Below are 14571 nucleotides of genomic sequence, written 5' to 3'. Positions count from 1 at the left end.
GTTCCTATACCCTGCAGGGGGTGGGGGATGAGGTGGATCTAGGAGTTCCTATACCCCGCAGGTGGTGGGAGATGAGGTTGATCTAGGAGTTCCTATACCCCACAGGGGGTGGGAGATGAGGTGGATCTAGGAGTTCCTATACCCCGCAGTGGTTGGGAGATGAGGTTGATCTAGGAGTTCCTATACCCCGCAGGGGGTAGGAGATGAGGTTGATGAGGTTGATCTAAGAGTTCCTATACCCCGCAGAGGGTGGGAGATGAGGTGGATCTCGGAGTTCCTATACCCTGCAGGGGGTGGGAGATGAGGTTGATCTAGGAGTTCCTATACCCCGCAGAGGGTGGGAGATGAGGTGGATCTCGGAGTTCCTATACCCCGCAGGGGGTGGGAGATGAGGTGGATCTCGGAGTTCCTATACCCCGCAGGGGGTGGGAGATGAGGTGGATCTTGGAGTTCCTATACCCCGCAGGGGGTGGGAGATGAGGTTGATCTAGGAGTTCCTATACCTCGCAGGGGGTGGGAGATGAGGTTGATCTAGGAGTTCCTATACCCCGCAGGGGGTGGGAGATGAGGTTGATCTCGGAGTTCCTATACCCCGCAGGGGGTGGGAGATGAGGTGGATCTCGGAGTTCCTATACCTCGCAGGGGTGGGAGATGAGGTTGATCTAGGAGTTCCTATACCCCGCAGGGGGTGGGAGATGAGGTTGATCTCGGAGTTCCTATACCCCGCAGGGGGTGGGAGATGAGGTGGATCTCGGAGTTCCTATACCTCGCAGGGGTGGGAGATGAGGTTGATCTAGGAGTTCCTATACCCCGCAGGGGGTGGGAGATGAGGTTGATCTAGGAGTTCCTATACCCCGCAGGGGGTGGGAGATGAGACTGATCCAGGAGTTCCTATACCCCGCAGGAGGTGGGAGATGAGGTTGATCTAGGAGTTCCTATACCCCGCAGGAGGTGGGAGATGAGGTTGATCTAGGAGTTCCTATACCCTGCAGGGGGTGGGAGATGAGGTTGATCTAGTGTCACTGGTGCTGTCAGTGGCAGTTAGTCAGTTAGTGTCAGATCGCCCTCTGCACAGTCCCACTATAAGTCGCTGATCACCACCATTAGTAGTATAAAAAATAAATACAAATTCCAATATATATATATGGCATAGTTTGTAGACGCTATAATGTTCAAGCAATTCAATCTATTTACATTTATTGGGATTTTTTTAAATCAAAGACATATAGCAGAATACATTTTGACCAAAATGCATGAAGAATTTTTTTTTTATTTACTGGATATGTTTATGGCAGAAAGTAAAAAAAAAATATTTTTTTTTTCTCTGTTTATATCGCAAAAAAAAAAAACTCAGAGTGGTGATCAAATGCCACCCAAAGAAAGCTCTATTTGTGTGAAAAAACAATACAAGTTTTGTTTGGGTGCAGCGTTGCATGACCGTGAAATTACCAGTTAAAGTAGCGCAGTGATGAATAGCAAATAATGGAGTGGTCATGAAAGGGGGGAGCGGGGTAAAACCTTCCGTGTTTTCAGCACAAGTTTCCTGCCTTTGGTCCTCACGGGATTTGATTGACAACATCGGGAGCCAATGGCTTCCACTGCTGTCAGCAATACCTGAGAGGCCAGGAAGTCGGGGGAGATTCTCAGCTGGGCACAGTGCTGGATGGATAATGGACTCAGGTAAGTGTTAGGAGGGGTGGGGGGTTGGGGGGGGGGTGGTATAAGGCAAGTTTTAAAAAAAGTTTTGAATTTAGAACCACTTAAAATATTTTTTTCCAGTGTGATTGCAAGCATGAGCCCTGCCAAATCATGACACTGATGAAGGGGGAGGCCTTGGACCCCCGAAAAACATTGCATATTTTTTGGATTGGAATAAAGTTGTACCTCGGCCCTTTCAATGTCAGTTTTTCTTACATCATTTTACAAGACAAGGAGACTGGACAGATCCCTCTGGGGTGAAGGACTGGGAACCCAATCATTTACATCAGCGGTCTCCAAACCAGACTGGCCAGTGGGAGTATGAAATGCCCCAGCATCAGTGGGAGGAAACAATGTTTCAGGATTAGTGGTATGTGGGTGTAAAACATTGCATGGAGCCTGTGGTCAGGAGGAGGAATATTGCCCCATCATTGGTGTCAGTGGGAGGGATAGTGCTCCATCATTGGTGTCAGTGGGAGGAATAGTGCTCCATCATTGGTGTCAGTGGGAGGAATAGTGCCCCATCATTGGTGTCAGTGGGAGGAATAGTGTCCCTTTCATTGGTGTCAGTGGGAGGAATAGTGCCCCATCATTGGTATCAGTGGGAGGAGTAGTGCTCCATCATTGGTGTCAGTGGGAGGAATAGTGCCCCATCATTGGTGTCAGTGGGAGGAATAGTGCCCCATCATTGGTGTCAGTGGGAGGAATAGTGCTCCATCATTGGTATCAATGGGAGGAAAAGTGCCCCATCATTGGTATTAGTGGGAGGAATAGTGCTCCATCATTGGTGTCAGTGGAAGGAATAGTGCCTCATCATTGGTGTCAGTGGGAGGAATAGTGCTCCATCATTGGTATTAGTGGGAGGAATAGTGCTCCATCATTGGTGTCAGTGGAAGGAATAGTGCCTCATCATTGGTGTCAGTGGGAGGAATAGTGCTCCATCATTGGTATTAGTGGGAGGAGTAGTGCTCCATCATTGGTGTCAGTGGGAGGAATAGTGCCCCATCATTGGTGTCAGTGGGAGGAATAGTGCTCCATCATTGGTGTCAGTGGGAGGAATAGTGCTCCATCATTGGTATCAGTGGGAGGAATAGTGCCCCATCATTGGTGTCAGTGGGAGGAATAGCGCCCCATCATTGGTATCAGTGGGAGGAATAGTGCCCCATCATTGGTGTCAGTGGGAGGAATAGCGTCCCATCATTGGTGTCAGTGGGAGGAATAGTGCCCCATCATTGGTGTCAGTGGGAGGGATAGTGCTCCATCATTGGTGTCAGTGGGAGGAATAGTGCTCCATCATTGGTGTCAGTGGGAGGAATAGTGCCCCATCATTGGTGTCAGTGGGAGGAATAGTGCCCCATCATTGGTGTCAGTGGGAGGAATAGTGTCCCATCATTGGTGTCAGTGGGAGGAATAGTGCTCCATCATTGGTATCAGTGGGAGGAGTAGTGCTCCATCATTGGTGTCAGTGGGAGGAATAGTGCCCCATCATTGGTGTCAGTGGGAGGAATAGTGCCCCATCATTGGTGTCAGTGGGAGGAATAGTGCTCCATCATTGGTATCAATGGGAGGAATAGTGCCCCATCATTGGTGTCAGTGGGAGGAATAGTGCCCCATCATTGGTATCAGTGGGAGGAGTAGTGCTCCATCATTGGTGTCAGTGGAAGGAATAGTGCCTCATCATTGGTGTCAGTGGGAGGAATAGTGCTCCATCATTGGTATTAGTGGGAGGAGTAGTGCTCCATCATTGGTGTCAGTGGGAGGAATAGTGCCCCATCATTGGTGTCAGTGGGAGGAATAGTGCTCCATCATTGGTGTCAGTGGGAGGAATAGTGCTCCATCATTGGTATCAGTGGGAGGAATAGTGCCCCATCATTGGTGTCAGTGGGAGGAATAGCGCCCCATCATTGGTATCAGTGGGAGGAATAGTGCCCCATCATTGGTGTCAGTGGGAGGAATAGTGTCCCATCATTGGTGTCAGTGGGAGGAATAGTGCCCCATCATTGGTGTCAGTGGGAGGAATAGTGTCCCATCATTGGTATCAGTGGGAGGAATAGTGCCCCATCATTGGTGTCAGTGGGAGGAATAGTGCCCCATCATTGGTATTAGTGGGAGGAATAGTGCCCCATCATTGGTATTAGTAGGAGGAATAGTGCCCCATCATTGGTGTCAGTGGAAGGAATAGTGCGCCATCATTGGTGTCAGTGGGAGGAATAGTGCCCCATCATTGGTGTCAGTGGGAGGAATAGTGCCCCATCATTGGTGTCAGTGGAAGGAATAGTGCGCCATCATTGGTGTCAGTGGGAGGAATAGTGCCCCATCATTGGTGTCAGTGGGAGGAATAGTGCCCCATCATTGGTGTCAGTGGGAGGAATAGTGCCCCATCATTGGTATCAGTGGGAGGAATAGTGCCCCATCATTGGTGTCAGTGGGAGGAATAGTGCCCCATCATTGGTGTCAGTGGGAGGAATAGTGCCCCATCATTGGTGTCAGTGGGAGGAATAGTGCCCCATCATTGGTGTCAGTGGGAGGAATAGTGCCCCATCATTGGTGTCAGTGGGAGGAATAGTGCCCCAATCATTGGTGTCAGTGGGAGGAATACTGCCCCATCATTGGTGTCAGTGGGAGGAATAGTGTCCCATCATTGGTGTCAGTGGGAGGAATAGTGCCCCATCATTGGTACCAGTGGAAGGAATAGTGCCCCATCATTGGTGTCAGTGGGAGGAATAGTGCCCCATCATTAGTACCAGTGGAAGGAATAGTGCCCCATCATTATTGTTATTGGGAGGAATAGTGCCCCATCATTGGTGTCATTGGTAGGAATAGTGCCCCACCATTGGTGTCAGTGGAAAGAATAGTACCCCATCATTGGTTTCAGTAGGAGGAATAGTACCCCGTCATTGGTGTCAGTGGGAGGAATAGTGCCCCATCATTGGTGTCAGTGGGAGGAATAGTGCCCCATCATTAGTCTCAGTGGAAGCAATAGTGCCCCATCATTAGTCTCAGTGGAAGCAATAGTGCCCCATCATTGGTGTCAGTGGGAGGAATAGTGCCCCATCATTGGTGTCAGTGGGAGGAATAGTGCCCCATCATTAGTATCAGTGGGAGGAATGGTGCCCCATCATTGGTGTCATTGGGAGGAATTGTGCCTCAACATTGGTGTCAGTGGGAGGAATAGTGCCCCATCATTGGTGTCAGTGGGACAAATAGTGCCCCATCATTGGTGTAAGTGGGAGGAATTGAGCCCCACTTAGTGCCAGTGTAGGGAATGTGCCCCATCATTGGTGTCAGTGGGAGGAATGTGCCTCATTCTTGGTGTCAGTGGGAGGAATAGTACTTCATATCAGGATGAAGAGTAGTCCCCCAAGGGCTGGATAAAGGCAAGTAAAGGACAGCATTCCAGGTGAGATGACCCCACAGGTCCGGCGCTGTTTCTTCCACTTTCCTCACCTTTACCAGCCAGCAAAGTCGGCTCACGTTCCTGTTAAACAAATTTGAGAACATTTTCAGCTCCATGTTCCATAACTCTCTTGGCAGAGATTCCGGGGGAGAGGCTGTGAAGTTAGGCAGGTAAGCAGCAATGCCGGAGATTACAGCGAGACCCCCGAAATCTGCCGTGGCGTCCTCCCACCGTCAGTTGAACTTGATGAGTTTAGAAAACCAACGCCGTACGGTGTCACTGCTGCGCACATCGATTAGAGACTTCTCCAGTGTTAGCCGGTAATTAAAACAAATATATTCACCTCTGTTACTCCTGAGCTCATCGACTGCCAAATACTCCGCTGGAAGCCAGACTGCCGGAACACCGCTTGGCATAAGTAATCGACTTAGAAAGGAAGCACGGCTGAAGTACTCGTTCGTGGTCCGACCGGGGCCACAATCTGCGGGGCTCACTGGCCCCACAATCTACGGGGCTCACCGGCCCCGCAATCTACGGGGCTCACCGGCCCCACAATCTACGGGGCTCACCGGCCCCGCAATCTACGGGGCTCACCGGCCCCGCAATCTACGGGGCTCACCGGCCCCGCAATCTACGATGCTCACCGGCCCCACAATCTACGATGCTCACCGGCCCCACAATCTACGATGCTCACCGCCCCCATAATCTACGTGGCTCGCCGGCCCCACAACCTACGGGGCTCACCGGCCCCACAATATATGGGGCTCGCCGGCCCCACAAACTACAGGGCTCACTGGCCCCACAATCTACGATGCTCACCGCCCCCACAATCTACGGGGCTCGCCGGCCCCACAACCTACGGGGCTCACTGGCCCCACAATCTATGGGGCTCGCCGGCCCCACAAACTACAGGGCTCACTGGCCCCACAATCTACGGGGTTCACCGGCCCACCCTCCTGGCTATGAGCAGCATCTCTGCAGGCTCTATGGGGCCAAGGATATTAGTAATGTATTATTAAAGCGAATGTACATTTTGTACAAAGTACCGTCCCTTGGTTCCACCTCCTACCCACCTCCAAGTACCGTCCCTTGGTTCCACCTCCTACCCACCTCCAAGTACAGTCCCTTGGTTCCACCTCCTACCCACCTCCAAGTACAGTCCCTTGGTTCCACCTCCTACCCACCACCACGTACCGTCCCTTGGTTCCACCTAACACCCACCTCCACGTACCATCCCTTGGTTCCACCTCCCACCCACCTCCAAGTACAGTCCCTTGGTTCCACCTCCTACGCACCACCACGTACCGTCCCTTGGTTCCATCTCCTACCCACCTCTAAGTACCGTCCCTTGGTTCCACCTCCCACCCAACTCCAAGTACCATCCCTTGGTTCCACCTCCTACCCACCTCCAAGTACCGTCCTTGGTTCCACCCCCTTCCCACCTCCAAGTATCGTCTCTTGGTTCCACCTCCTACCCACCTCCAAGTACCATCCCTTGTTTCCACCCCCTGCCCACCTCCAGGTACCATCCTTTGGTTCCACCTCCTACCCACCTCCAAGTACCAATCCTTGGTTCCATCCTCTACCTACCTCTATGCACCATCCCTTGCATCCACCCCCTACCCAAGCACCATCCCATCCCACAATCTACGGGGCTCACCGGCCCCCCCTCCTGGCTATGTGCAGCATCTCTGCAGGCTCTATGGGGCCGAGGATATTAGTAATGTATATTACAGGGAATGTACATTTTGTACTCATTCAATTACTTTTTTACTTTTTTTATTTCATTTTGAATATCTAAATAGGAAATGCTGCATATGAATAATTCTTTTATGTAACTCGCAGCCAGCAAGCGGTGGGTTCAAGGCCGCAGCTCTCCTGCAGATGAAGGACTCGTTTTGTAGACGACCTCTGCTGTGATAAGATCTGAGGAGCAGGAGATCCAACGACACAAATACAGCCGAACGATTAAAAGTATAACTCAAGGCAAGACATATTCATTTTCTAGTTTTGGATGGAGTGGAGAGGGATTAGAACCCCTGTCAAGTTGTGTAATAGAAACAAAATCCCAAGTTTTGGGTTGTCACCAGAACAGGAATGGAGGGGAATCTTCTAATAGGGACACAGGTTGTGGTGACAGCCGGGGATTCCCTCACTTTATATGCGTTATGCTGAGGATACATTTATAAACGTCATCTCTTTAACAGCTAGGAGCTGACACTTTGCAGAGCTGCTGGGTGTCACACCCAGCTAGGGATCGGGAACCAAAGTGCTTCCCGATCATGTGATCGCTATGTCAGCCTACATGCTGGAAAATAATATTCTTAGCTTGCAGTGTAATTGTATAACTGTCTGATATCTACCCACTTCCAAGTACCGCCCCTTGGTTCCTCCACCTACCCACCTCCAAGCACCGTCCCTTTGTTCCTCCACCTACCCACCTCCAACCACCGTCCCTTGGTTCCACCCCCTACCGACCTCCAAGCACCGTCCCTTGGTTCCTCCACCTACCCACCTCAAAGCACCGTCCCTTGGTTCCTCCACCTACCCACCTCCAAGCACTGTCCCTTGGTTCCTCCACCTACCCACCTCCAAGTACCGTCCCTTGGTTCCTCCACCTATCCACCTCCAAGCACCGTCCCTTTGTTCCACCTCCTACCCACCTCCAAGCACCGTCCCTTGGTTCCACCCTCTACCCACCTCCCAGTACCGTCCCTTGGTTCCACCTCCTACCCACCTCCAAGTATCGTCCCTTGGTTCCACCCCCTACCCACCTCCAAGCACCGTCACTTTGTTCCACCCCCTTCCCACCTCCAAGTACCGTCCCTTGGTTCCACCACTTACCCACCTCCAAGTATCATCCCTTTGTTCCACCTCCTACCCACCTCCAAGTACCATCCCTTTGTTCTACCTCCTACCCACCTCCAAGTACCATCCCTTTGTTTCACCTCCTACCCACCTCCAAGTACCGTCCCTTGGGTCCACCCCCTACCCACCTCCAACTACCGTGCCTTGGTTCCACCCCCTACCCACCTCCAAGTACTGTCCCTTTGTCCCACCTCCTACCCACCTCCACGTATCGTCCCTTTGTTCCACCTCCTACCCACCTCCAAGTAGCGTCCCTTGGTTCCACCCCTACCCACCTCCAAGTACCGTCCCTTGGTTCCACCACTTACCCACCTCCAAGTATCGTCCCTTGGTTCCACCCCCTACCCACCTCCAAGTACCGTCCCTTGGTTCCACCCCCTACCCACCTCCAAGTATCGTCCCTTGGTTCCACCCCCTACCCACCTCCAAGCACCGTCCCTTGGTTCCTCCACCTACCCACCTCAAAGCACCGTCCCTTGGTTCCTCCACCTACCCACCTCCAAGCACTGTCCCTTGGTTCCTCCACCTACCCACCTCCAAGTACCGTCCCTTGGTTCCTCCACCTATCCACCTCCAAGCACCGTCCCTTTGTTCCACCTCCTACCCACCTCCAAGCACCGTCCCTTGGTTCCACCCTCTACCCACCTCCAAGTACCGTCCCTTGGTTCCACCTCCTACCCACCTCCAAGTATCGTCCCTTGGTTCCACCCCCTACCCACCTCCAAGCACCGTCACTTTGTTCCACCCCCTTCCCACCTCCAAGTACCGTCCCTTGGTTCCACCACTTACCCACCTCCAAGTACCATCCCTTTGTTCCACCTCCTACCCACCTCCAAGTACCATCCCTTTGTTCTACCTCCTACCCACCTCCAAGTACCATCCCTTTGTTTCACCTCCTACCCACCTCCAAGTACCGTCCCTTGGGTCCACCCCCTACCCACCTCCAACTACCGTCCCTTGGTTCCACCCCCTACCCACCTCCAAGTACTGTCCCTTTGTCCCACCTCCTACCCACCTCCAAGTATCGTCCCTTTGTTCCACCTCCTACCCACCTCCAAGTATCGTTCCTTGGTTCCACCCCCTACACACCTCCAAGTATCGTCCCTTTGTTCCACCACTTACCCACCTCCAAGTATCGTCCCTTGGTTCCACCCCCTACCCACCTCCAAGTACCGTCCCTTGGTTCCACCCCCTACCCACCTCCAAGTATCGTCCCTTGGTTCCACACCCTACCCACCTCCAAGTACTGTCCCTTGGTTCCACCCCCTACCCACCTCCAAGTATCATCCCTTGGTTCCACCCCCTACCCACCTCCAAGTACCGTCCCTTTGTTCCACCTCCTACCGACCTCCAAGTACCATCCCTTGGTTCCTCCACCTACCCACCTCCAAGTTCCGTCCCTTGGTTCCTCCACCTACCCCATCAATGATGGGGCACTATTCCTCCCAATGATACCAATGATGGGGCACTATTCCTCCCAATGACACCAATGATGGGGCACTATTCCTCCCACTGACATCAATGATGGGGCACTATTCCTCCCAATGACACCAATGATGGGGCACTATTCCTCCCACTGAAACCAATGATGGGGCGCTATTCTTCCCAATGACACCAATGATGGGGCACTATTGCTTCCACTGGTACTAATGATGGGGCACTATTCCTCCCACTGACACCAATGATGGGGCACTATTCCTCCCACTGACATCAATGATGGGGCACTATTCCTCCCAATGACACCAATGATGGGGCACTATTCCTCCCACTGAAACCAATGATGGGGCGCTATTCTTCCCAATGACACCAATAATGGGGCACTATTGCTTCCACTGGTACTAATGATGGGGCACTATTCCTCCCACTGACACCAATGATGGGGCACTATTCCCCCTACTGACACCAATGATGGGGCACTATTCCTCCCACTGACACCAATGATGGGGCACTATTCCTCCCACTGACACCAATGATGGGGCACTATTCCCCCCACTGACACCAATGATGGGGCACTATTCCTCCCACTGACACCAATGATGGGGCACTATTCCTCCCACTGATACCAATGATGGGGCACTATTCCTCCCACTGATACCAATGATGGGGCGCTATTCCTCCCACTGACACCAATGATGGGGCACTATTCCTCCCACTGACACCAATGATGGAGCACCATTCCTCCCACTGACATCAATGATGGGGCACTATTCCTCCCACTGACATCAATGATGGGGCACCATTCCTCCCACTGACATCAATGATGAGGCACTATTCCTCCCACTGACACCAATGATGGGGCACTATTCCTCCCACTGATACCAATGATGGGGCACTGTTCCTCCCACTGACACCAATGATGGGGCACTATTCCTCCCACTGACATCAATGATGGGACACTATTCTTCCCACTGACACCAATGATGGGGCACTATTCCTCCCACTGACACCAATGATGGGACACTATTCCTCCCACTGACATCAATGATGGGGCACTATTCCTCCCACTGACACCAATGATGGGGCATTATTCCTCCCACTGACACCAATGATGGGGCACTATTCCTCCCACTGACACCAATGATGGGGCACTATTCCTCCCACTGACACCAATGATGGGGCACTATTCCTCCCACTGACACCAATGATGGGGCACTATTCCTCCCACTGACACCAATGATGGGGCACTATTCCTCCCACTGACACCAATGATGGGGCACTACTCTTCCTCCTACTGACCACTAATCCTGAGGCCACGTTTATGTTCACTAATGCTGAGCCCAGGACGTTTTTTCCCCCACTGGCCCATTGTGTGAAAAGTTTGGAGACCCCCGCCATAGGAGCTAATAATCTTAGGTTGCCGCAGTGAAAAGCGTTTTAACCTACAAGCATGTTTGTTTTTTTTGTGGGGGGTTTATTATCGTACAGAAGAAATTTATTAGATTTGTTTCCCGCCCTGACATATGTCAGCTTCTTCCAGTTTAATTTGCTAAGCGCCACCAGTCACTTAAACTTTACACAGCGAGCCGCAGTGAGCGGGATGACAGACGTAATGTTCTGCAAACAGTAGTTAGTTCAATGAAACATCTTCTCCAGCAACGCACAGAAGGTCAGTTATGGGGAAAACTAAAACCCGCGTTGAATTACAGTCTCTCATAACGACGCGCCATTTCCAACTTCTGCTATCAAACCATCTTTTTATTCCTCTTAAAACCAGGAAAAAAAAAAATAATTTGTGCTTTAGGCGCTAAGTGCAGATGGTGCTTCTGCATTCAAGCATCTAATTACAAAATTAGATGATATTTACTTATCATTTTAATTAATGCGCTCAATAATGAGATATCTGAAAGCAGGCCACGCTGGAGAGCCGATTATATTTAGGAGTGGAAAAAGACAAACTATTTGGGTCACCGTATGTTAATGTGGTCTGTGGTTTCCTTATTCTTACAGATTGCGTTCTTCATTATGGAAGCTAATGAGAGGAAACAAAAATCAAAATTAATTTCTTCGAATGATTGTTGGTGTTTGCATAATGAGTACAGCTGTAGGATTAGGAAGGAGGGGGCTCGTCCGGGATTGCCTGTTCTGGGGATCGGGGAAGTGAAGTTTTTATGTCTTTAACCACTTCCAGTCCGGACACTTTCCCCCACTTCCAGTCCGGACACTTTCCCCCCCTTCCAGTCCGGACACTTTCACCCCCTTCCAGTCCGGACACTTTCATCCCCTTCCAGTCCGGACACTTTCCCCCACTTACAGTTCGGACACTTTCCCCCCCTTCCAGTCCGGACACTTTCCCCCCCTTCCAGTCCGGACACTTTCCCCCACTTACAGTTCGGACACTTTCCCCCCTTCCAGTCCGGACACTTTCCCCCCACTTCCAGTTAGGACACTTTCCACCATTTCCAGTCCGGACACTTTCCCCCACTTCCAGTCCGGACACTTTCCCCCCCTTCCAGTCCGGACACTTTCATCCCCTTCCAGTCGGGACACTTTCATCCCCTTCCAGTCCAGACACTTTCACCCCCTTCCAGTCCGGACACTTTCCCCCACTTCCAGTCCGGACACTTTCCCCACTTCCAGTCTGGACACTTTCACCTCCTTCCAGTCCGGACACTTTCCCCCCCTTCCAGTGCAGACACTTTCCCCCCCTTCCAGTCCGGACACTTTCACCCCCTTCCAGTCCGGACACTTTCCCCCCTTCCAGTCCGGACACTTTCACCTTCCAGTCCGGACACTTTCACCCCTTCCAGTCCGGACACTTTCACCCCCTTCCAGTCCGGACACTTTCACCCCTTCCAGTCCGGACACTTTCACCCCCTTCCAGTCCGGACACTTTCCCCCTCTTCCAGTCCGGACACTTTCACCACCTTCCTGTCCGGACACTTTCATCCCCTTCCAGTCCGGACACTTTCACCCCTTCCAGTCCGGACACTTTCACCACCTTCCTGTCCGGACACTTTCCCCCCTTCCAGTCCGGACACTTTCCCCCCCTTCCAGTCCGGACACTTTCCCCCCACTTCCAGTTAGGACACTTTCCACCATTTCCAGTCCGGACACTTTCCCCCTCTTCCAGTCCGGACACTTTCCCCCCCTTCCAGTCCGGACACTTTTATCCCCTTCCAGTCGGGACACTTTCATCCCCTTCCAGTCCAGACACTTTCACCCACTTCCAGTCCGGACACTTTCCCCACTTCCAGTCCGGACACTTACACCTCCTTCCAGTCCGGACACTTTCCCCCCCTTCCAGTGCAGACACTTTCACCCCCTTCCAGTCCGGACACTTTCACCCCCTTCCAGTCCGGACACTTTCACCCACTGCCAGTCCGGACACTTCCCCCCCTTCCAGTCTGGACACTTTCATCCCCTTCCAGTCGGGACACTTTCACCTCCTTCCAGTCCGGACACTTTCACCCCTTCCAGTCCGGACACTTTCACCCCCTTCCAGTCCGGACACTTTCACCCCTTCCAGTCCGGACACTTTCCCCCCCTTCCAGTCCGGACACTTTCATCCCCTTCCAGTCCGGACACTTTCACCACCTTCCTGTCCGGACACTTTCCCCCCTTCCAGTCCGGACACTTTCCCCCCCTTCCTGCCCAGGCCAATTCTCAGCTTTCAGCGCTATCACACTTTGAATGACAATTGCGCAGTCATGCAACACTGTACCCATATGAATTTTTTAGCATTTTTTTGAGACAGATAAAGCTTTATTTTGGTGGTATTTATTCACCGCTGGGATTTTTATTTTTTTGCTGTTTAAATAAAAGTCCCAAAATGTTGAAAAAAAGTGTTTTTCTTATACAATTTTGCAAATAAATAATATTTCATCATAAATCTTGGCCAAAATTTATTCCGTTTTCTTTTTAGTAAAAAAAAAAAAAAAAAACCCAAATTAGTTTATAACCAAAAATTAACATTTTTAAACATTTTTTTTACATACTATCACCCTAGCAGTACATGGTTACCATGGTGACACTGTACTACTTGTGGGGGGTGATGAAGAGTTTTTTGTTTTTTTTTACACTGATTGCTTTTACACCCATAAAGGCTGTAAGAGGAATCATTTCTCCTTCTCTCTGGCTGCATTCCTGCAGCCATTGAGAAATACTGTGTGAGATGTGATTGGTCACAGCTTGTCACATGGTACAAGGCTATTGTGAATGGCCCTGTACCATGTGATCTCTGTGATCATTCACAGATTTCACACGTAGTAAGCAGTGATGTCAGAAGTGACATCTTGCTTACTACTCTGTATGTGATCCCTTATTGGCCATTCAGTGATCACATGATCGGGACCTCCCACAGAGGTCCCGTCCGACGATCGGTGTTCCACTGTGTCCGGAGGACACAGCGGGCACCGGATCGCGGTGCTGCACGCTCCCAGGGAGTGCACACAAGCAGGGGACGGGGAGGCCATTTATAAACGTCCACCCACACCTGCACTGCCACCGTCCATCCGTTTATATACATGGGCCGGACGGGAGGTGGTTAACCCATGTCAATAAACGGCCAGACAGGAGCACTCCTGATTGGCCAGTAAACAAGATTTCACTTCCTGACATCTTTGCTTACTACTTGTGAAATCTGTGAATGATCACAGAGATCACATGGTACAGGCAGTGGTGTATTTAGGTTTTGTGCTGCCCCAGGCAACACAAAAATCGTAAATTGGACACTGACCAACACCCCCCTTCCCCCTCCCGCAGGGAGAGCCTGACATTGACCAACAACATCTCTGCCCCCCACCTGGAAGAGCCTTCCACTACCCCCCTGGCGATACAGAGAAAGACTCTCATCTTCAAAGCTTCAGACATCCCCAGGAAGGAGAGTCAGGCTCCACATACACATCAAGCAGCCCACAGCCTCTCTTGGATACCACCTGGTGTGCTAATGCCAAGTTGTGGTCCTCAGGATACGTCCGAGGCAAAAGGTCTAAGCACTAACCGGTCTTCACCAGAGCTTCTGATGGTGGAGATGGGTTTTGCTGTGTGCTAGTGCCAAGTTGTGGTCCTCAGGATACGCCCGAGGCAAAAGGTCTAAGCACTAACTGGTCTTCACCAGAGCTTCTGATGGTGGAGATGGGTTTCGCTGTGTGCTAGTGCCACGTTGTGGT

General features: G+C 51.5%; 1 protein-coding gene across 1 annotated transcript in view; it reads right to left on the bottom strand.

Annotated features, from left to right (window-relative positions):
• Positions 1 to 14571, bottom strand: part of CRTAC1 (cartilage acidic protein 1) — a 604943-nt gene that overhangs the window by 569707 nt on the left and 20665 nt on the right. Inside the window, exon 3 of the mRNA XM_089662389.1 lies at positions 11372 to 11432. Coding sequence (XP_089518515.1) covers positions 11372 to 11432 — 61 coding nt within the window. The remainder of the gene's footprint in view (positions 1 to 11371; positions 11433 to 14571) is intronic.

This window comes from Staurois parvus, unplaced genomic scaffold (assembly GCF_062004578.1).
Source record: "Staurois parvus isolate SC_StPar_1 unplaced genomic scaffold, SC_StPar_1.0 ptg001463l, whole genome shotgun sequence".
NCBI lineage: Eukaryota > Metazoa > Chordata > Amphibia > Anura > Ranidae > Staurois > Staurois parvus.
This window is presented reverse-complemented; position numbering and strand designations above follow the sequence as displayed.